This window comes from Pteropus medius, unplaced genomic scaffold (assembly GCF_902729225.1).
Source record: "Pteropus medius unplaced genomic scaffold, Ma_sr-lr_union100, whole genome shotgun sequence".
Taxonomy (NCBI): domain Eukaryota; kingdom Metazoa; phylum Chordata; class Mammalia; order Chiroptera; family Pteropodidae; genus Pteropus; species Pteropus medius.
Genome location: NW_024342647.1, coordinates 6,304,267 through 6,323,920, shown reverse-complemented (window position 1 = coordinate 6,323,920; position 19,654 = coordinate 6,304,267). Strand labels below are relative to the sequence as shown.

The window sequence follows — 19,654 nt, the reverse complement described above, 5'->3', positions numbered from 1 at the left end:
CGCAGGGGAAACCACGTGCGCGGTTCTGGCCACGGCCTGGGATACGGGGCAGGTGGGCAGAGAACCCAGCCACGCAAGTGGGCCCACCTCTTCGAGGTGTATCTGGAGCCTGGAGCCCTCATGACACGTCTGGGAGGCCAAGGCCCAGAGAGGCACAGGGCCTGCTCGGAGTCACACAGCGAGTTGGGGCAGAGGCAGGGGCCCGTCACGCAGCCCAGTGTCTCCGTCTCCGAGTTCCTGTGCTTCATCCCAGGGTCCTCCCAAGCCCTCCCACCCCCATGCTCTCACCTCCCGCCTCGCCTTCTTGTTTTCTGCAGGGACACAAAGGCATCGTGGGACCCCTTGGACCTCCCGGACCAAAGGGCGAAAAGGTGAGTGTTCGGTTGTGGGAAGCAGCTGCTCCCCGGTACCCAGGTCAGCGGGAGAAAATCCCCCGGGGCACTGTGGCTGGGACATCTCAGGGCGTTCATAGCAGGCTCAGCCCTGCTCACACCACAGGTGGCCAGGAGGCAGCAGCCATTAGACCTACAGATATATCAGATATCATCAGATATCATCTCTGCCCAGCACCGGAACAAAACAGACACACTTCCCGCTCTCGGGGGGCCTCCAGTTCAGCAGGGGAAATGGGCATCAGTCATGTATTGACTAAAACTATGCGATTCCATCACCTACACGAACGTGGGAACTGGAGCACTGCTGGTGAATGAGACCACCCAATGAGAGCCAGGGGAGGGCCTAGGAAGGAGCGTGAGGGACACCAGCATTTCAGGGCCAGGAAGGGATGACAGAGGCAGAGGGGAGGCATGTCCATTCCCTACCTCGAAGCGCCAGATTCAGTAGAGAGAGGAGGTGCTAAGAGGAACCTTGCTGGTTGTCGCTCCCTGCCCCACGGTGCAGGTCGGGGCATCCGGCCCGGGTCCTACATTAGCAGCACTGAGCCCCTCCGCCCTCCCACCCTCCCCTCCTAACTGCTCAGCTCGAAGGTCTGGCAGGCGGCTGCTCCCGTCTCCTCGCCCCACTGCTGCCCAAACCCTCTTTTCTTTTGCCGAGTCAGCACCCCACTAACTACATCCTGCTGTGGGTGAATCACCCTGGCCTGGCTTGCTGTCTAGCCGACCCGTTCCTCCTGCTTGGAGAAGAATAGATCCGCCATCAGAGCGAGCCCACAGGCTCTGACATCCCACAGGAAGCCGCAGAAAGTGCCACTCAATACCCAGAGTCGTTCCTCAGCCCGCACAGTCTCCAGGGCTTGTGCATGGGGGGTTCACACAGACCATAAAAAAGAGGGAGCCTCCACTCTGAGCCATCTGCAGCTCCAGAAGTAGTCCCTGTGGCTGCTGAGGATGGGACCCACACCCCAAATCTGCCCTAAGTCTGCCAGGGCCTCGGATGGGGTCCCAGGATTCCCCGAGCCTTGATCGCCTCATCTGTTAAGTGAGTGGGTACCTTGGGAAGGCCAAGCAGGACATCACCTGTGTCAGTCAGATGCATTTTCTGACTTTCATGGTACTGTTAGTTTAGTCATTCATCCGGCTATGCAACAGGTATTTATGGATTTCTAATGATTTATTTCGTGTGTTCTTGGCCTTGAGCAGGGGATTGTGGAATGAGGCCCAAAAGACCTCTAAAATAAAAATAGTCGCAAAATGAATAGCCATCCACAAGCTGAGTGGTGCTGGGAAGGGTGAGAGCAGACTCCCAGAGGTACCCTCGAAGCCCAAGGGCCATGTGCAAGCCCTTTCCCCAGGATTTCTTCTTAATTCTCACCGTGACCCCACACAGAGATACCAGTATCTCACATGACAGGTGGGGAAGCTGAGTCTCCACAACGCTCAGGGAATAGCTCAGGATTAGTTGGAGTGTGGCAGGACCAGGATTCAGACTCTATCTGATGCCAGGTCCTCCTGCTTCCCTAGCTGGAAACAGACACTTAGATGAGCCAGTATGCTGTTCAGCTTGGAAATTCCCTGTGGGGAACGTGTCTACAAAGGCGGTTGCCAGAGGAACAGGGAGAAAGGTAGCAGGGGGCTCAAACAGCTTTTTGGTGCTAAAAATGCACCACTAAACTATACCCACAATGTGGAGGGAGAGGGGGAGATCTCTGCAGCTGGCTTTCGGCCCAGACTGCCCTTTGATCCCTGTGTGGGCTTGGCTAAGACCCTTCTCTGGGCCTCGGCGACCCCATCTATAAAATGGGGCCAATGGTCGCAGCTGCCTAGGGGTGCAGTATGAGTTCTGTGAAAGAGTATATGAAGCACACCTTGTGCAGTGCCTGGTGCACTAAAGGCCCTAGGTAAACACAGCCCCCAGGCCCCCAGTCCGGCTGCCTCACTCCACGGTGGGACAAAGAGCCACAAAAAGTGGGCAGGGCAGAGAGGGAATCCCCACTCCCTGGGCCAACCCCCCGGGTACAACATTCTAGGCGTGTGGCCCAGTTCCTCCCACCTTCCATCTCTGCCCACAAGAGCCATGGAGGCCCTTAGCCAAGGCTGCCGGCTGCCAGCCCTAGGGACTGAGTCAGGCCTGGGGCAGGCTCCAGCCCCAGGCACAGCTCTCCTCTCTTCTGCCTCTCCAGCCTCCCTTCAATCCCTGCTCACAGTGAAGGGGCTCAGGGGTGCCCTGACTTGGGCCGCCTGCCCAGAATGTGCCCCCATGGCAGGTGACACCAGTTGTCCGGGGCTGGAACATTCTGAATCCTGAGGTTCTGCCACTTGCTGTTCTGCATAAATCTTCCCGGTAGCTGGCTCATGGCATCCAGCCACCTGTCCTGTAGGTGAACAGGGCCCAGGGTGGCCTGCCGTGGCCAAGGACCTCAGTTCTAAACTCTGACTACATCCGTGCCACACAGCGTCCCTGCTGTGGTTATTATCAACAACGGCAGTTTTCACGGCCATCTTCTGAGCATACCTTTCCTCCCTGGATCCTCAGAGCAGCGCTGCCAGGCATTTCAGTCCCATTCTGCAGACAGGAAACTGTCTAATTGACAAGATCCCCAAGCTGGTCCCCTGCTGAGTGCAGCTCGGGGCAGCCCAGGGCCTTCTCTGGGGCTCTGATCAAAGGTAGGACGTTTGTCCTAAACCTGGTTCTTGGTCCACTTTCTCCTAGCAAGGGTCAGAGAAAGGAACTCTGAAGGACGCTGAGCAGCTCACATCACTTCTCTGCCTCAGTGTCCTCATCTGTAGAGTGGGGATAATAATAGCTCCTGTATCCTAGAGTTGTTGGGAGGACTCGGTGAGCACCTGCGTCTGGCCCGTCGCAGCGTCCATGCGTGCAAGCTGCTGGAATCGTCAGAATTCCGCACGGGGGCTTCCGCACGCATCATTTCACGGAATCCCCACCGCTCCCTCGTGGCATCACCATTGTCTCCTTTACCCCACTTCACCCCCATTCCCCAGCTGAGAAGAAGAGTCTTGAGACAGGAGGGGACCTAGCGAAGTTTCGAGCAGCTGGTCCTGTGCAAAGCCGGGTGTGACCGTGGTCTCAGCTCGGAGCTGTATGGGTCTCATGGCCTGGGGGCGTCAGCTTGGGGGTGCCGAGTGTCAGGAGGGTAAAGAGCGCTGTCTGTGTCCTACAACCCTGCTTCTAAGCCCAGGTCTGGCTTTGACCCCGTGTGTGCCCCTTTCCTTTCTGGCCTCAACTTCCCCACCTGTAACCCTAAGTAGGCTGTACTTCAACTCTGATGAAGCCCTTTTGGCTTCCGTGTGGAGTGTCTGGAATTCTTAAAATGCGCAGGAACAGGAGGTTTGTCCTAAAGCTGCTTCTGTGTCCACAGGGGGAGCAGGGTGAGGACGGCAAGGCTGAGGGCCCTCCTGGGCCACCTGGAGATCGGGTAAGGCCACCCCCAACTCCCATCCCCTAGACCAAGGCCGAGGTGGAGCCCAGCCTTCTGCTGTGTGTGGATGAGGAGGCTGAGCAGGGGTGAGGCTGCCATAAGCTCTACAGAGGGTGTAGCTAACAAGGCCCAGGTCGGGTTTTCCCTGTCCCTGGTGGCCCATATTTGCTGTTGTCCTTGTCATTCAGGGCCCTGTGGGTGATCGAGGAGACCGCGGGGAGCCAGGGGACCCTGGATACCCTGTAAGTATCGAGCTCCTCCCTGCTGGCAGCGGCGAGAGTCCTGTAAGAGGGCTTTCCCCAGCCCCAAGCCCCTGTTACCTGCAACCCGAAATCACAGCCTTCACCAGGAGGCAAAGCCCTTCCTCCCACCGTTAGTGTCCAGGCTTGAAGCGCAGCCCCCTAACAGAGGGGTCAGGGTGGAGTTCCCGCTGAAAGGGGAAGAGTCTGAGACCTTTCCTGAGGGAGGGAGAGGATGAGGCTGGGAAGAGGGACCCCTCCCCTCCGAGGGCCTCTGTCTCTCCATCTGTGGCCGGGAAAGGCTCTCTCAGCAGAAGCAGTAGAAAGACACAGGAAACAAGCCACTGAATGAACTGTGGGTCCCCACTGGGCTCTTCACCTCCCCTCCATCCTCCCTGGCAGGGTCATTATTTCACCCCTTTTGTGATGAGGAAGCTGAGGCTCAGGGAGGAAGTGACATGTGGCTAGGAAGAGCCTGGCTGGAAGTTGCCCCAGTCCCCAGCCTCCTCCAGGATGGGCCCCCTCACCTGTCTCCCCTTGGCTTCTAGGGACAGGAGGGTGTACACGGCCTCCGTGGAAATCCGGGCCAGCAGGGCCGACCCGTGAGTGGTGCTTCCTCTCCTGTCCCCTGTCCTGCCCTGAGGCGGGTGGAGCAGCTATGGGGGAATTAAGGAACTGGGCCTTTTAAAGTTTAAAGGGACGCTCCCTACAGGAGGGCCTGGGGCAGCCCATTCTGGTTTCTCCTGCCCTGACCCTGGGGGCACCCCCAGAGCCTGCACCCCCAAACCCCTCCCCACCCCTCCCCCTTCAGGCGGAGAATCCTGGGGCTGCCTTGCGTCATCTCACCTTGGTTTGCAGGGGCATCCGGGACCCCGGGGGCGGCCGGGACCCAAAGGATCGAAAGGGGAAGAGGTAAGAGAGCTGGGTGTCTGCAGGGGAGACCGAGTCCCCGAAAAGGGGAAAGACCGGCCCAAGCCCACTGCAAGGGGGAGGCAGGGCTGGGAGGGCATGAGGAACAGAGGAAACTGCAGCCAGCCGTGGGCTCAGGCTCCCTCCAGGGAACTGCCAAGGCCCCAGAGCCTCTGCAGCAGGGGAGCCGGTGAGGGACCCGCCCGGGGCAAGGTCAGTGGCAACACTGTTAGATTCCAAAGCCAGCGCTGCCCCTGGGCTTCCAGGCCGGGGTGCTCGGGCCCATTTGCAGATTGAGATGCCGAGGCCCTGAAGGTGGAAGGGCAGGGCCCAGCCACACGGGCCCTTGATCGGCTCCATAACCCCCTTCTGCAGCTCCTAGTGTTCCTCCTCCAGGTGGCCTCTGTCATGTGCTTCTTGATTTTTCAGGGACCAAAGGGAAAGCAAGGCAAGGCCGGGGTACCAGGACGGAGGGGGATCCAGGTGAGTGACCCGTAGCTGCCCCTCTCCTGCCCACCACCCTGCCCTCCCCAAAAGCCCTCACCAGCTTGTGTACCCCCAGGGCCTGCAGGGGCTGCCGGGGCCCCGGGGCGTGGTGGGGCGACAGGGCCCAGAGGGTGTCGCTGGACCAGATGGGCTTTCTGGCAGGGACGGTCAAGCAGGACAGCAGGTGAGCAGGACTTGGGGTTAACAGATGGCACGTCCATTTGAGATGAGGGGTGTGTGTATGTGTGGTGGGGGTGGTTAACGCCTCCGTGAGCCATGGGCCAGGAGGAGCAGGTTTAGAAACTTAGATGGGGCAAAACCAGCTTACCCAGAAATTCCCGTGTAGGCAATTGTCTCATCCCCTGGGACCTGGGACCATGGCCCTCCTGACTGTCCCTCCTCCATGCCAGCACCCTGACCAGTGGATGAGCTGCTGATTTCTAAGATCCCTTCCCTTCCCTACTCGCAAGTCCTCTGCTGCTCTTGTCCTGCTGGTCCAGCCATCCTCATACAAAGGCGATATGACCTCCACCCTGGAGCTGGACCTCCCTGCCTCCAGCTCCACCTAGAGTCCACTCAGGCTCTGAACCATCCTGCTTCCTTGGCTGCATTTCCTGAAACATGAGAGACCCTCCTTTGCCCTCCTTCTTTACAGGGAGAGCAGGGAGATGATGGGGACCCTGGCCCCATGGGTCCTGCTGGGAAAAGAGGAAATCCAGGTGTGGCTGGCTTGCCTGGAGCACAGGGGCCCCCAGGATTCAAGGTCAGACACTTGTTAATCCTCCATCCTTTCTGCCTTGTTACTAACTATAGTGCTATTGACTATAATGCTGCAGTGGGCGCCCATTTCCCAGGGCCTATATGAAAATGGTGTCCACGTTGTTGACCTTTCTCAGGGGTCCCTGTCCCAAACTTGAACCTGACTTTAAGGAGAGTTTGTCCCGGTAGCTATAAATACTGCCCCCTAGCAGGCCTTGAGCCCTCAACTGGTTGTTGAGTTATTCTTGGGCACCCTCTTGTGGGACTTTGTGGAACGACAGATGTTGGCTTGCCCCTAGGACCCTCCTCCAAAGCACCTTTGTAGAAAGCTTCCTTGAGAGACTTTATGGGGGCGGCAGCCATGAGTCAGTCTGAACCCAGTGCTAGATACTGAAGGAAGATTGAGATGAATGAATCAGACATGGTTCTTGCCCTTCCTGAGCCAGAGGCTTAGCTGGGGAGAGGTTGGAACCCTCTGTTGGGACAGCAGGCTGGGGAGAGGTGGTCTTGGCCCGTGGAGGATTTAAATAAGGGAAGAGGAGGTGACAATCTCACAGGAGGAACAGCATGAGTAGAGGTGTGGAGGTGGGAACTGCATGGTCTGTTGGGAAGAAGCCATAAAGAGGAGAGGCGCTGTGGGAGAGTGGAAGGGAAGGGGAACCTTGGATGCTAGAGTAAGGAAAGAGACTTTCCGTTTAAGGATGCTAAAGTTTTGAGACCCTACCAGGCCCACATTAGAGCTCCAGCATCCTGAGATCTCAACTGACCCTATGGGATCACTGTTCTGTCTCTCCTAGGTCCTCCCTCCCCCTTCCCTCGAACCGTTTCCCCCTTTGACTGATCATTTTGCTGTGTTTTTTTAAGGGTGAAAGTGGGTTACCCGGGCAGCTGGGTCCCCCTGGCAAGCGAGGGACAGAAGGTGGAACAGGGCTTCCTGGGAACCAGGGGGAGCCTGGATCCAAAGGCCAGCCGGTGAGTGAGCCCCAGGAAGTAAACATGTTCACACGCTCACATGCACACACAAATACTAATGTTACACATGCGCACATACAGACCCAGAAGCCATTGGCCTGCTCTGTGACAAGGGCAGAGCGACACCCTCTCAGGATACCAGATACCATTCTGCCTCCCCTGAGTGACGTGGGTGGGAGGAAGCTGAGAAATGAGATCTGAGTGGTCCTTTCAGAGTGAAGAGAGATGGATCACAACCAGATAAATAGCTTTATATCCACTAAAGAAATTTAACCTGTAGTTTAAAAGCTTCCAACAAAGAAAACCCTGGGCTCAGATGACTTTACTGGTGAATTCTAATAAATGTTTATGGAAGAAATAGTACCAATTCTGCATAACTGCTTTCAGAAAATAGAAGAGGAGGGAATACTTTCCAATGCATTCTATAAAGCTAGCGTTACCCTGATATCAAAGTCAGACAAAGCTATTACAAGAAGAAAACAATATATGTCATAAATATAAATACAAAAATTCTGGGTACAGGATGTGGTTCCATAGTGTAGTGGTTAGCATGTCTGCTTTACATGCAGAAGGTCCTGGGTTCATGCCTCAGTGGAGCCACGGTCCGTCGTCCACGGCCCGTCGTCCACGGCCATGCTACCTTGAAGAAGCCCAATGTATGATCTTGGAAGCTAAACAGGGTCAGGCCTGGTTAGTACTTGGATGGGAGACCACCTAGGAAGACCACGTGCTGTAGGCATAAATAATAAAATTTAAAAAAATTCTTGGTACAATTTTAGCAAAACAAATCTAAGACTATAAAAAAGATAAGTACATCAAGATCAAGAGAGGTTTAGCTAAGGAATGCAAGGATGGTATAACATTTGAAAATAAATCAATATGATTCACCATATTAACAAACTAAAAAAGAAAACCAATTGAATCATCTCAGTAGATGCAGGAGAATCATTTGACAAATGCAACTGCATTTCTAATAAAAAATCTCAGCAACCTTGGTATAGAAAGGAACTGCCTCAACTTGATAAAGGGCACCATCATACTTAATAGTGAATGACAAAGTTTTCTCCTAATGTCAGTTCATGAAGACCTTGAGAAAGTTTTCAGGACTGAAAATCTACCTCTATAAGCGGAGGGCAGGGAGGGACCAGAGAAAGAGGCTGGCTCCTCTAATGTGGTGATTAATAGAGTTCATTAAGAGAAACTTACTTACGAGGCGTGTCTTGGGCATCTGCGAGACGAAATGGATCTCTGTGCCTCTTGGCAGGTACCAAAGAATAATATAGGGCCAATAGAAGAACAGTCATAATCACTAGTACGTGAATGCTACCAGGTACAAGAAATTACATGCTTGACCAGGTAAGGACAACAGCCAGTTCCAGGAACCAGCACACGGTGGGAGGTGTGGGAGGGGTGCTGATTTATGTCAGAATGGACATTGAGTACTATCAGACAGTCCCTAAGGGGGTTTGTGGTAAGCAGTTTCCCCCTTCTGGCCCAGGCCCAGCTCGTGTGTCTGGCATTGACTCCTTCACATCCAAAGAGAAAAACGAATCAAAGATATCTGCTCTCACCACTTCTATTCAACTTTGTACTGGCAGTTTTAGCCAATGCAGCAAGGCCAGAGAAATAAATAAAAGGCATTCATATCAAAAAGGAAGAAGTGAAACTTTTCCTTTGTAGATGAAATGATCGTCTTTGTAGAAAATCGATGGAATCTACAAGAAAGCTACTAGAATAAGTGAGTTTAGCAAAATGGCAGGATACCAGCTCAATATGCACTAGCGAATGTATTTCTATACTCTAGCAACAAGCAATCAGAATTTGAAATCTAAAAAGCAATATTATTTATAATAGCATAGAAATATGAAATACTTAGAGATACATCCAACAATAGCTGTACAAGATATGTACACTGAAAACTATAAAGCATTGCTGAGATACATTAAAGAAGATCGACATAAATGGAGATATTCACCGTGTTCATTGGTCAAAAGACTCAATATTGTTATGGTGTCAGTTTTTCTCAAGTTGACCTATGGATTCAACACAATCCCAGTCAAAATCCCTTCAGGCTTTTCTTGAAGAAAATAACGAGCAGATTCTAAAGTTCATTTGGAAATACAAAAGACCTAGAATAATCAAAACCACCTGGAAAAAGAAGAGCAAAGTTGGAAGACTAACAGCAGTTGATTTCAAAACTTATTATAAAGCTACAGTAATCCACAAAGTATGGTAGGGCCATAACTATACTAATAGATCAAAGGAACAGAATAGAGAGTCCAGAAATATATTCACACGTATATGGACAACTGATTTTTGATAAAGGCACAAAAGCAGTTCAGTAGATATAGAATAGTCTTTTTCAGCAAATGGTGCTAGAAAAATGGACTACTTCATACCACGGACAAAAATTAACTCAACATGGATCACATCAAATGTAGAGCTTAAAATGGTAAAACTTCTAGAAGAAAGCGTAGAAGAAAATCTGTGAGGCCTTGGGTTATACAAAGATTTCTTAGATATGCTACCAAAAGCATGATTCATAAAAGAAAAACTGATCAATTGGACTTCATCAAAATTTAAAACTTTTGACCCTTCAAAGGGCATTGTTAAGAGAATAAAAAGACAAGCCACGAACTAGGAGAAATTGTAAATCATTTGTCTGGTAAAGGACTCATATCTAGAATATATAAAGAACTCTCCAAACTCAAAACTAAAAAGAAGCGGCCCAATAAAAAATAATGTGGCAAAAGATTTGATAGACATTTCAAAAGAGATATACGGATGGCAAATAAGTACACGAAAAGATCAGCATCATTAGTCATTAGACAAATGCTCATTAAAACCACAATGAGATGCTACTACACACCTATTAGAATGGTGAAATTTTTAAAAGAGTGACCATACCAACTGTTGACAAGGATATGGAGCAACTGGAACTCATACTCTGCTAATAGGAATATAAACTGCTAAGACCACTCTGGAAAACAGTTGGGCAGTTTCTTTAAAAGATAAGCATACACCTACCATATTAGCCAGGCCTCTGGAATCATTCCCATCTGGATCTAGCACACTCTCCAATATAACGGCTATGTGACTTTGAGCAAGTTCCTGCCCTCTCTGAGCCTCCATTTCTCATATGTGAAGAGGGCATATTGTGCCTCCGCAGGCTGATGTGGGAACATGCATGCATGGTGGTGCATGTAAAGAACCATCAGCTAATGGGGTTACTTTTAGGGAATCATGCCTTAATAGTGCTTTTGAGATGAGTTGGGAAGAGTTTGTGGATCCTTTCATCCTCTTCCTTGAAGACCTGAGACAGGAGATTCTGAGTGTTCTAGAGTGTTCCTTCCTCATGGAATCCCTGAGCTGGCTTCTACTTTCTTATCTGACAGAGAGCACAGGCTCCTATACCCTGAGAGCCCAGTCTGACCTGGCAATCTAGTTTGTGAACTGTTCATACTCAGTTGATCGTCTCATGATAGCTGATGTCCCTGGGAAAAGGCAGGCCCAGCGGTTCTGGGTGACTGGCCAGGCACCCTTATCCTAGCCCCACTCACCCTATCTCATCCTGTTCTCCCCTCAGGGTGACTCTGGCGAGATGGGCTTTCCAGGAATGGCTGGCCTCTTTGGACCTAAGGTACAGACTTCCACTCCACACTGTTCCTGTTGGGGTCCCGTCCATCCACCAACTCGTTCATTTGTTCATTATTCATTCAACAATTGTTTCTCGAGCACTTACAATATGGGTTGGTACACAGCCAGAATCAAGCATGAGCATCCTTTTCTCTAGTGCTCGCATTCTGGCCAACCTAGGTTCTAAGCCCACCTCCACCATTTATGTGCTGTGTGTCTCAGGCAAGTCACTTGGTCTATCTAAGCTTCAGTTCCCTCATCTATAAGATAGGCATAGTAAGTCTATGGCCATGCCACCCTGAACACGCCCAATCCCGTCTGATCTCGGAAGCTAAGCAGGGTTGAGCCTGGTTAGTACTTGGATGGGAGACCACCTAGGAAGACCAGGTGCTGTAGGCATAAAAAAACAAAAAATAAAACAACAACAACAAAAAAAGGGATTGTAAACTGATAAGGTCCTTGCAATCTGTGAGGTCAACCAAAGGTTACCTCGCCTAAAAAAATAAAATAAAATAAAATAAAAATAAAAATAAAATAGGCATATAACAATAGAGCATCGTTGTAATAAGACCAGAGACACACCCCTACAGCACTGAGCCTACACATTGGTACCCGTTAATAATTGTCGACATGTGTTACTGTTTCTGGGGTCTCTCAGGCAAGGCCCCTCTTGACAGGGAGGGCAAAGGTTGGCCAGACCCCAGGGGTGGGCTGCTGCTGGGGCTTCTTCCAGTGGCCACTGGACACTCTCCTCTGCCTCCCCGCAGGGCCCCCCTGGAGACATTGGCTTCAAAGGCATCCAGGGCCCTCGGGGGCCTCCTGGTTTGATGGTGAGTCCCCCGCTTCTCTGTCTCAGCAGGGACAATCACCCAGGTCCAAGGCCGGCCAGCCATCGGCTGGGTACATGCATGTCCTCTTCCTCCTCCATCAGTCTTGAGCCCCTCTCTGCCCATAGTCTCCCCTCCCACATCCATACCTTTGCTTATGCATTTCCTGCCAGACGGGCTGCCATCCTTCCTCCCTTTCGCCTGCTCCCCTCCCCCTACTCTTGTAGCCCACCCCAAGGAACATGGCACAGGCTCAGGAGGTGCCTGGCCTGGCCCCTGCTTCAAGACGTCTTCGTTGTGTTCCCTTGGGACATTCAGGCTGCCCTCTACCCTCCTGTCCCTGTGACTATTCCCCAGGCCCAGGAACAAGGACACATAAGCCTTTTTCTCTCCTTTAGGGAAAGGAAGGCATCATTGGGCCCCTTGGAATCCTGGGACCTTCAGGACGCCCGGTATGTGCAAGAGGTTGGCCAAAGACTGCTGGTTCCCCTTGCCTTTCTGGCTCCAGATTGTCTCTCTGACCCAGGGCTAGCCTGAGCCTCAGTTTCCCATCTGAGAAGTGGGGCTTCCCTCTGAGCTTTCTCTCTCACTTGGCCTTGGTTTATTGCAGGGTCCGAAGGGCGACAAAGGTAGCCAAGGGAACTTGGTAAGTGGATGGGCTGGGGGGCAGTGCTATTGAGAGTGGGGAGCATAGTTCAGTCCTGGTCCCCTAACTCTCTCTCCCTGCTTCTGTCTCCCTCCAGGGATTGCAAGGTCCGAGGGTGAGTGGGCTGGGGTGCGAGGGCTGGAGGATGGGGGAGTGGGATCCTAGACCTCATTCATCCCACCTGTATCCATCTATGCCACGGTCGCCATTGTCCCTACGTCTTCATCTCCTCCAGGAGGCCTGGAGTGGGGAGGATGAAGGCCTCTGACTAGGGCTTCACTGTTCTCCTCTTCCTCCAGGGTCCTCCCGGCCCCAGAGGACGACCTGGCCCACCGGTAGGTAACAGAGCGCTTGGTGCTCATTGAACTGGGGCAGGAGGTGGGCTTTCTTTGAATGAGACCCAAGGGTTTGCCGGCAGACACTTGTCTTGGCCTTGACCTTATAGGGCTCGTAAGCTTCTTGTAGCATACAGACTTCTAGGAGAATATAGAGCATCCACGGTGAGGCCAGGCCTCCAGGAGAGCAGAGACCAGCTTGGTGTGTCCTCATGCCCTGATAGTCCCTCTAATCTCCTGACAGCCCCCGGGACTCTAGCACCCAGTCCCCATCAAATACTGACCCAGACTCTTCTTTTTCAGGGTCCTCCAGGGAGCCCTATCCACTTCGTAAGTTGGAAAACATTCTCTTTTCTCTACTTGGGTGAGGCCTAGGAAGGGGGTAGTTTGTCAGCTGACCCCTCTCTGGCCATAGTAGCTAGTACCCTAACCTGGGCCTAGGAATGCCCATGTCCTTTTGTCACTCCATATCGGACCCTGGGCCCTGAAGCAGCAGAAAGAGCCCTGGGCCGGGAGGCAGGAAACCCAGGTTTTGCCTGGGGTGTGTCTCCGACTGTGAACCCTGGAATACACTCAAACCACCGGGCTCCTGAGTCCTGTTGGTTCACTCTGTACAGATCAGCTGATTGCTGAGGATTCTTCCATATCAGATCCGAGTCCAGAGAGGGTGCAGATCAGGACCCCTGCGTTCCTCCCAGGGGACTGTGGCCCTGTCTGAAAGCATGGCTCCCTCCCGAGCCCTCTGAGGAGTCCTGCCTTTTTTCGCCACGGTGCTGATTGACCCGGGAGGACCAGCAGGCCCTGATGGCATCCCAGATCCCAGGAAGTGGCCCCGGGGGGAAGACTGAATGGAGCGGGAATCCTTGGGCCATGAGCCACTCAGAATCTCTGCTCTTCTCCTCTCAGCTTCTCAGTGGTCCTTCTGCCTCGTCCGCAAAAACAGAATGACAGCCCTGGCCTCTCCTCTACCCTTCCCCCAGGCCTCTCATCAATAAGGAAGCCCGCTAAGAGGAAGCAAAGAGATCCAGGAGAAACTCTTTGCCTCTAAACACTGAAAAATTAGAGGACTTTAAATTTTTTAAATACTAACCTCATCTATTGAGTGTTGTTATATGCCAGACACCATTAGAAGTACTTTTCATGTATAAACTTATTTATTCCTCTCAGCAGTTCATTATCAGTTTTATCGTCATGTCCATTTTCAAGATGAGAGAACTGAGGCCGAGAGGTTAAGCAACTTGCCCTAGATTATGCAGTTAATAAGTAGCCACGCTGGGATTTGAACTTGAGAAGTACTGCCTCCAGAGTTCCAGCTCTGGATCCCAGTGCTGGGCTTTACTCACTGTCAGATTCTGCCCCTCATGGTTTTCATGGCAAGACCGCAACTAGACTTCTGGCAAGCCCAGTGTGAGGGTTGGAGGTTCAAGTATATGTTAGACAATTATGGTACAAGGAGAAACTAGGGACTGTGGGAATATAGAGAAAGGTGGTCATGCCCAGCCAGGGGGGCAGAAGCATCAGGAAAGAGTTCCCACTGCAGCTAACATCTGTGGCATGAGTGTAGGGCAGGATTTCTCAACGGCAGCACTACTGACATTAGGGACCAGATGAGCATTTGCTAGGAGTGATTGTCCTGTGCATTGTAGAATGTTTAGCAGCATCCCTGGCTTCTACCAACTACATTCCAGTAGCAGCCCCTCCTCCAGCTGTGACAGCCAAGAATGTCTCTAGATATTGCCAAATGTCCTCTAGGGGGCGACATTGCCCCTGGCTGAGTACTGGGGGAACAGGAGTTAGCCAGATGGAACATCGGAGGGAGGAAGAGTGTTCCAGGGATTGGGAGCAGCATGTGCAAAGTCTCCGTGGCTAGCTAGAGCATGGCGCTTAGGAATTTAGAAGGACAGTAGTGTGTCTGGTGCATAGAGCAGATGTGGGAAGAGGAAAGAGGCAGCCCGAGACCACATCACTCAGGCCAGGTCCGGTAACCACGTTGAGGAGTTTGGACTTAATCCTGAGGGCAATGGAGAGCTATCAAAGTACCTGGAGGAAGGGAGTGGAAGGGCCGGCTCTGACTCTGTTTGCAAGGGCGGGTGGGGAGGAAGGATGGAGTTCCACAGAGGGCATGGTGACTTGGCCACGTTTTTGCTGGGGAAGGCAGGGTGGGAGAGCTTGTGCTCAGACCCTGGCACTCCTGCTTATTGGGTCTGGGGGGCCAAGATACACACCCTGTCTGTTCCCTGCACAGCAACAAGATGACCTTGGGGCAGCTTTCCAGACATGGATGGACACTAATGGAGCACTGAGAGCAGAGGTACCGCCAGAGCCCTGCCCACACGGTTTGCCTGCCCCGGGGAAATAGTAATGGCTCACGTGTGGTCAGTGCCCTCCACGTGGCCTGCGCTGAGTATTTCATAGCCTTTGTTGGCATCTCGCAACCATATATGCGGGAGGGTTGTTGCTAAGGCTCAAAGTGAATGGTGACAAGTCCAGAGTCACAAAGCCAGTCCTTGAGCCCCTTTGCTTTCCTCCAAAGCCCTCTCTGGGTGTCAGAGTTCTTGCTGGCCTGAGTCAGGAAGAGATGCTCACCTGGCCTCAGCCCACAGCACCTTCCCGAAGTTCAGTCCCACTGTCTACCAGGAGCAGGAAGCTCATGGTCGTCCCCTAGGGCTCTGCTAAACCCCTGGCCTGTGGTCAACTCAGCTCCAAGACCCCAGGCTGAGAAAGCCCTCAGGTGTCCTCTAGTCGAGCCCCTGTCGGGAGCGCCCGTTGCTGCCTTGCCTTCTTCCCAAGATAGGAAACTTCGCCTGTCCCAGCTCAGACCTCCTGTAGACATTTCTGCTTGGTCCCTGAGCTGGATGCCAGGGAAAGCTGATGCCCCGTCGGCCCTCTCCCCAACCCCTTCTGGAAGGATTAGGGACCATTCCTTGGTGTCCTGCACACCTCGTCTGCCTTGCTCACGGAGGCCTGCCCGTCCCGCCCAGAGACCAGGTTCACCCCTTACTCCTCTCAGGTCTCTAGACGCCATTCCTCTGTCCATCTTTGTCCCCCAGTTTCTTTGTCTGTCAACTGGAAGAATGCCCAACCCTGCCCCAGCCGTGCCCCTGGGGACTCAGAGATGTCTCTCAAGTATCAAGAACCTTGGGCTGGGCCAGAACCTCAAGGGGCCGATGGCCACCCTCTCTCCTCACGATAGGTTTACAGCCATCCAGACCGGCTGGTGCTGGACCAGGGAGGGGAGATCTTTAAAACCTTACACTACCTCAGCAGCCTCATCCAGAGCATTAAGATGCCCCTGGGCACCAAAGAGAACCCCGCCCGGGTCTGCCGGGACCTCATGGACTGTGAGCAGAAGATGGCTGATGGTACGAGGGCCTGCGGGGACTGAAAAGAGGCCCTTCCTGTCCCCAGGGCAGGGGTGGCGGGGGGCTAGGGGGGTCCAGGAGGAGCTGGGGGAGATGAGTGTTCGAGCCTTGGCTCATCCTGACCAAGTTTCTGTCCTTAGAGAGATAGGCACACGGGCCATCATTTATTCACTCCACGAACAGTCACTGATGCTCAATACGCCAAGGCTTGTGCTTCCTGGGGGGTGGGGATACAGTGAGAAACACCGAGGAGCAGTTTCATCCTTCCAGAGCCCACAGATACCAAGCTGGGGATGGCCATTTCAGTGCAAGGAGACAAGAGCCTTGGCAGAAGAAGCATCCGGGGGCAAGGAGAGGATGGGGCTGGGGTGGCGGGTGTGCTCTGCACCTCAACCAACTCTCTTCTCTCGTGTGAGCCGATGTGGTACCATGGAAGGACCACAGCTTTGGGGACAGACAGGCCTGAGTTTGAATGTTAGCCCTGCCTCTGACCAGCTCTGTGAGCTGGGGCAAGCTGCCACACTGCCCTGAGCCCCTCTCCCTCCACTGCACGAGAGGCAGACTAGTGGCCAGGGGTCCCGCTCCTTCAGCTGTGGGGCCTTTGACTCCCTTGGAAGCCCAATGGGGAAACCAGATGCCTGCAGAGGGGCCTGGCTGATGGGCAGAAAAGCCCTGACTTCCGCCCATCCCTAGCCAGCCCCAGAAGGATCACTACCTCGGTGGAGAAATCATTCTAGATGACCCCTAAATCCCTTGGGCAAGTGGCTCATCCTCTCAGCCTCAGTTGTCCCCTCTGTAAAATGGACATTTCCCAATAGCAACAGGTCAAGTACTCCGCTATGTGCTGCTCTGGGGGCTCTATCAGCTGTGAGCTCTGCTTAGAGATCTGTGGTCACAGAATGCCTTTTCTGCTCCCCACTCCCTGACTTCATGCCCACCTGGGGCTCAGCAGGTCACAAGGTGCAGGGTCCACCTATAGAACCAAGTCTGGGCTCCTCCCCACATATATACACCACCATCCCATGCTTCCTGTAGGCACCTACTGGGTGGATCCAAACCTTGGCTGCTCGTCCGACACCATCGAAGTCTCCTGCAACTTCACGCATGGTGGACAGACGTGTCTCAAGCCCATCACGGCCTCCAAGGTACCCATCTGCTCCTGTTCCCTACTGGCTGGCACTCTCCCCCGACCCTTCCTGGGGCCACAGCCCACCTTGGGAAAATCATCCCTTTCTTCTAAACTTCGGTTTCCTCACCTACAAGTTAGGGATGAATTGTTCTAAATCTGTGGTTTCCACCCACTTTTGACTTATATGATGCTAATGGTTCTTTCTTCAAATAGAACTTTCTGCCTAAATACCTAAAACGGCATAGTTGGCCAAGCTGGCCTAGATTGGAGGACCATGAGCCATCAGCACAAAATAAGTCAGCGTGAGGCCCCCCTGAGACATGCTGCTGGAATTGTGTGTGCAAATATTAAACGAGTGTTCGCTGCCCACTTACCAGGTGCCTGTCTCTGGGCTAAGAATTTTAGGTGGCTCAGGGCAACTCAACAATGGGCCACTCTCCCAGCCAGGGAACCCCACAGTGCATTGTGGGTCTGCACTTGCAGCAAGCCCTGCACATGGGACGATGCATGCTGCAGGGGAGGCAGGGACCCAGAGCACCTTGCATCCCCTCCCATCGGTCCCCTAGGGAGGCTCCAGGGGGTGCCTTACACTGACCATCTCACAGCCAGAGTTTAAGACTCTCTAGGCAAGCCAGCTGGTCAACAAGTCAAGTTCCTACCATGTGCCAGGCACTGAGCCAGGTGCTGGGACTTAATACAAAACACAGCAGCCTCGCAGCTGGCTCCATAGCCAGAGCTCACGATCCAGCAGGTCCTTCTCTGTCAGACTTGGGGGCCACATGGCAAACCCAGCTGGCGGAGGGGTGAGGCTGGAATTGGCACCTGGGTTGGCAGCATGACTGCCTGCCCGAGTCACCATCTGCTTTGGGAACAATGGACCATTGTTTTGTGCCAGTCTCAGTCTGTCAAGAACCAATATTGTGGTTGAACTGGCCCTTGAGGCTCTTATTATGATTGCAAGATGCCTTTCCGGAAACTTTGGAAAAATAAAAGTCTATAATGTCCAGGACCTGGACATTATACAGCACAGCTGGGGTCCCACGGAGAGATCACAGGGAGAGTGTGCAGGGGCCTGAGGTTCTGCGGGCTCATGCTATTGGTGAATTTAAAACGTAAGAGAAGGAATTTAAAGCACAGGAAAAGACAAGTGGCCCAAATGGTCAGTTATGGAAAGCAACCAAGATCTCTAAAACAAAAGAGCCTCAGTGCGGGAGGTAATCTGGCTCTTTAGGCAGTCCTGTGGCTGGCAATGTGCTTATCAGAGATGGCTGTCTTTGAAGCGGATGAGGTCAAAGCTTAAGTCGGGTACTTGCATTACAAAAATAGAGAAAACCCAACTGTCAGAGATCATACTACAACCTTATGTCCTGTCCTGTTGTTCGTTGTCGGGCCTGCCATTCCCAGCAGCACCCCCACCCACCCCACAAGGATCTTGGGACTTTGAAAGGATGAGAAGGGCACTGCTCATTTCCTCTACACTCCTAGAGCCCCTCAATCTTGGGCAAGATCCTCTTCCTCTCTGGGCCCCTGGATCCCAGCTCAGTCCCAAAGACCCCACTCCTCTAAATGGAGCGGGGTATGGATCAGCTTGCTCCAGGACTCTCGCAGCTCTGGCAGTGGAGTCAAGCAGGCCTCAGTTCCTTCCCTCCCTCATCACTCCTTGGCTGTGGACCGGCTCATACTGACCTCAATTTCCTTGTCTTTTAAGTGAGCACATGTCTGGGAGCATAATTGGGAAATGCTTACCCAAAAGGGCTGATGCCTGTGCCCTCCAGTAAGAGATGAGGAATTCTAATAGCTGTGGGCAGCCAGGCCTGATGCTACCTCACTGCTGCATGTGCTCCACAGGTCGAGTTTGCTGTCAGCCGGGTCCAGATGAATTTTCTGCACCTGCTAAGCTCTGAGGTTACACAGCATATCACCATCCACTGCCTTAACATGACCGTGTGGCAGGAGGGCACCGGGCGGACCCCAGCCAAGCAGGCTGTACGCTTCCGGGCTTGGAATGGGCAGATCTTTGAAGCTGGGGGTCAGTTCAGGCCAGAAGTGTCCATGGATGGCTGCAAGGTAACTCTTGGAGCCCCTCACACACAGACAAGTAGAAAAAAGTGTTGTTATAAAATTGTATATAACAAATTTATACTATATTAGTATGATATATATAATTTTTATCATTGTGTGATAATTTTATTATAAATTTTACAAAATTGCTTTTATTCACTTTCCTCCCTGGGAACTTTCAGAGAGGAGATCTGGGCTGGTAAAATTCTATAGGCTAGTAGATAACGGTACTTATTTGCAAGACTACTAATAGAAGGCTATATTTCTACTCTCTACCCCAACCCTGGCCAGGCTAATTTCTTCTCTTAACATTTTGGTGATTTTTAAATGCCTAAAACAGGGTGGGTTGTTGTGGGGGGAGAGAAAGAGAGAGAAAGTTGTCCAAAAAAATCAGTTTCACAAAGTGAAACAAAACTGGTAATATACAGTGTTAGTGAGGATGTGGAGAAACCAACACA

At 52.5% G+C, this 19,654-nt stretch overlaps 1 protein-coding gene and 1 non-coding gene across 15 annotated transcripts in view; both read left to right on the top strand.

Annotated features, from left to right (window-relative positions):
• The window catches only part of COL27A1 (collagen type XXVII alpha 1 chain), a 131,645-nt gene that overhangs the window by 109,648 nt on the left and 2,343 nt on the right, over nt 1–19,654 (top strand). For 3 of the 14 annotated variants that reach the window (XM_039866815.1, XM_039866811.1, XM_039866814.1), the window contains 20 exons: nt 318–371; nt 3,776–3,832; nt 4,024–4,077; nt 4,623–4,676; nt 4,933–4,986; nt 5,413–5,466; nt 5,546–5,653; nt 6,125–6,232; nt 7,093–7,200; nt 10,787–10,840; nt 11,604–11,666; nt 12,062–12,115; nt 12,274–12,309; nt 12,407–12,424; nt 12,609–12,644; nt 12,948–12,974; nt 14,890–14,955; nt 15,838–16,006; nt 17,042–17,151; nt 18,984–19,202. In XM_039866815.1, coding sequence (XP_039722749.1) covers nt 318–371; nt 3,776–3,832; nt 4,024–4,077; nt 4,623–4,676; nt 4,933–4,986; nt 5,413–5,466; nt 5,546–5,653; nt 6,125–6,232; nt 7,093–7,200; nt 10,787–10,840; nt 11,604–11,666; nt 12,062–12,115; nt 12,274–12,309; nt 12,407–12,424; nt 12,609–12,644; nt 12,948–12,974; nt 14,890–14,955; nt 15,838–16,006; nt 17,042–17,151; nt 18,984–19,202 — 1,503 coding nt within the window. Of the gene's footprint in view, nt 1–317; nt 372–3,775; nt 3,833–4,023; nt 4,078–4,622; nt 4,677–4,885; nt 4,987–5,412; nt 5,467–5,545; nt 5,654–6,124; nt 6,233–7,092; nt 7,201–10,786; nt 10,841–11,603; nt 11,667–12,061; nt 12,116–12,273; nt 12,310–12,406; nt 12,425–12,544; nt 12,645–12,947; nt 12,975–14,889; nt 14,956–15,837; nt 16,007–17,041; nt 17,152–18,983; nt 19,203–19,654 lie in introns of those variants that run through there. The other 11 variants (XR_005653723.1, XR_005653718.1, XM_039866817.1 and 8 more) reach the window with 11 other exon arrangements.
• LOC120605845 (5S ribosomal RNA) lies at nt 11,117–11,235 on the top strand. Its single transcript, XR_005653741.1, has one exon. It is a non-coding gene; the product is annotated as a 5S ribosomal RNA (ribosomal RNA).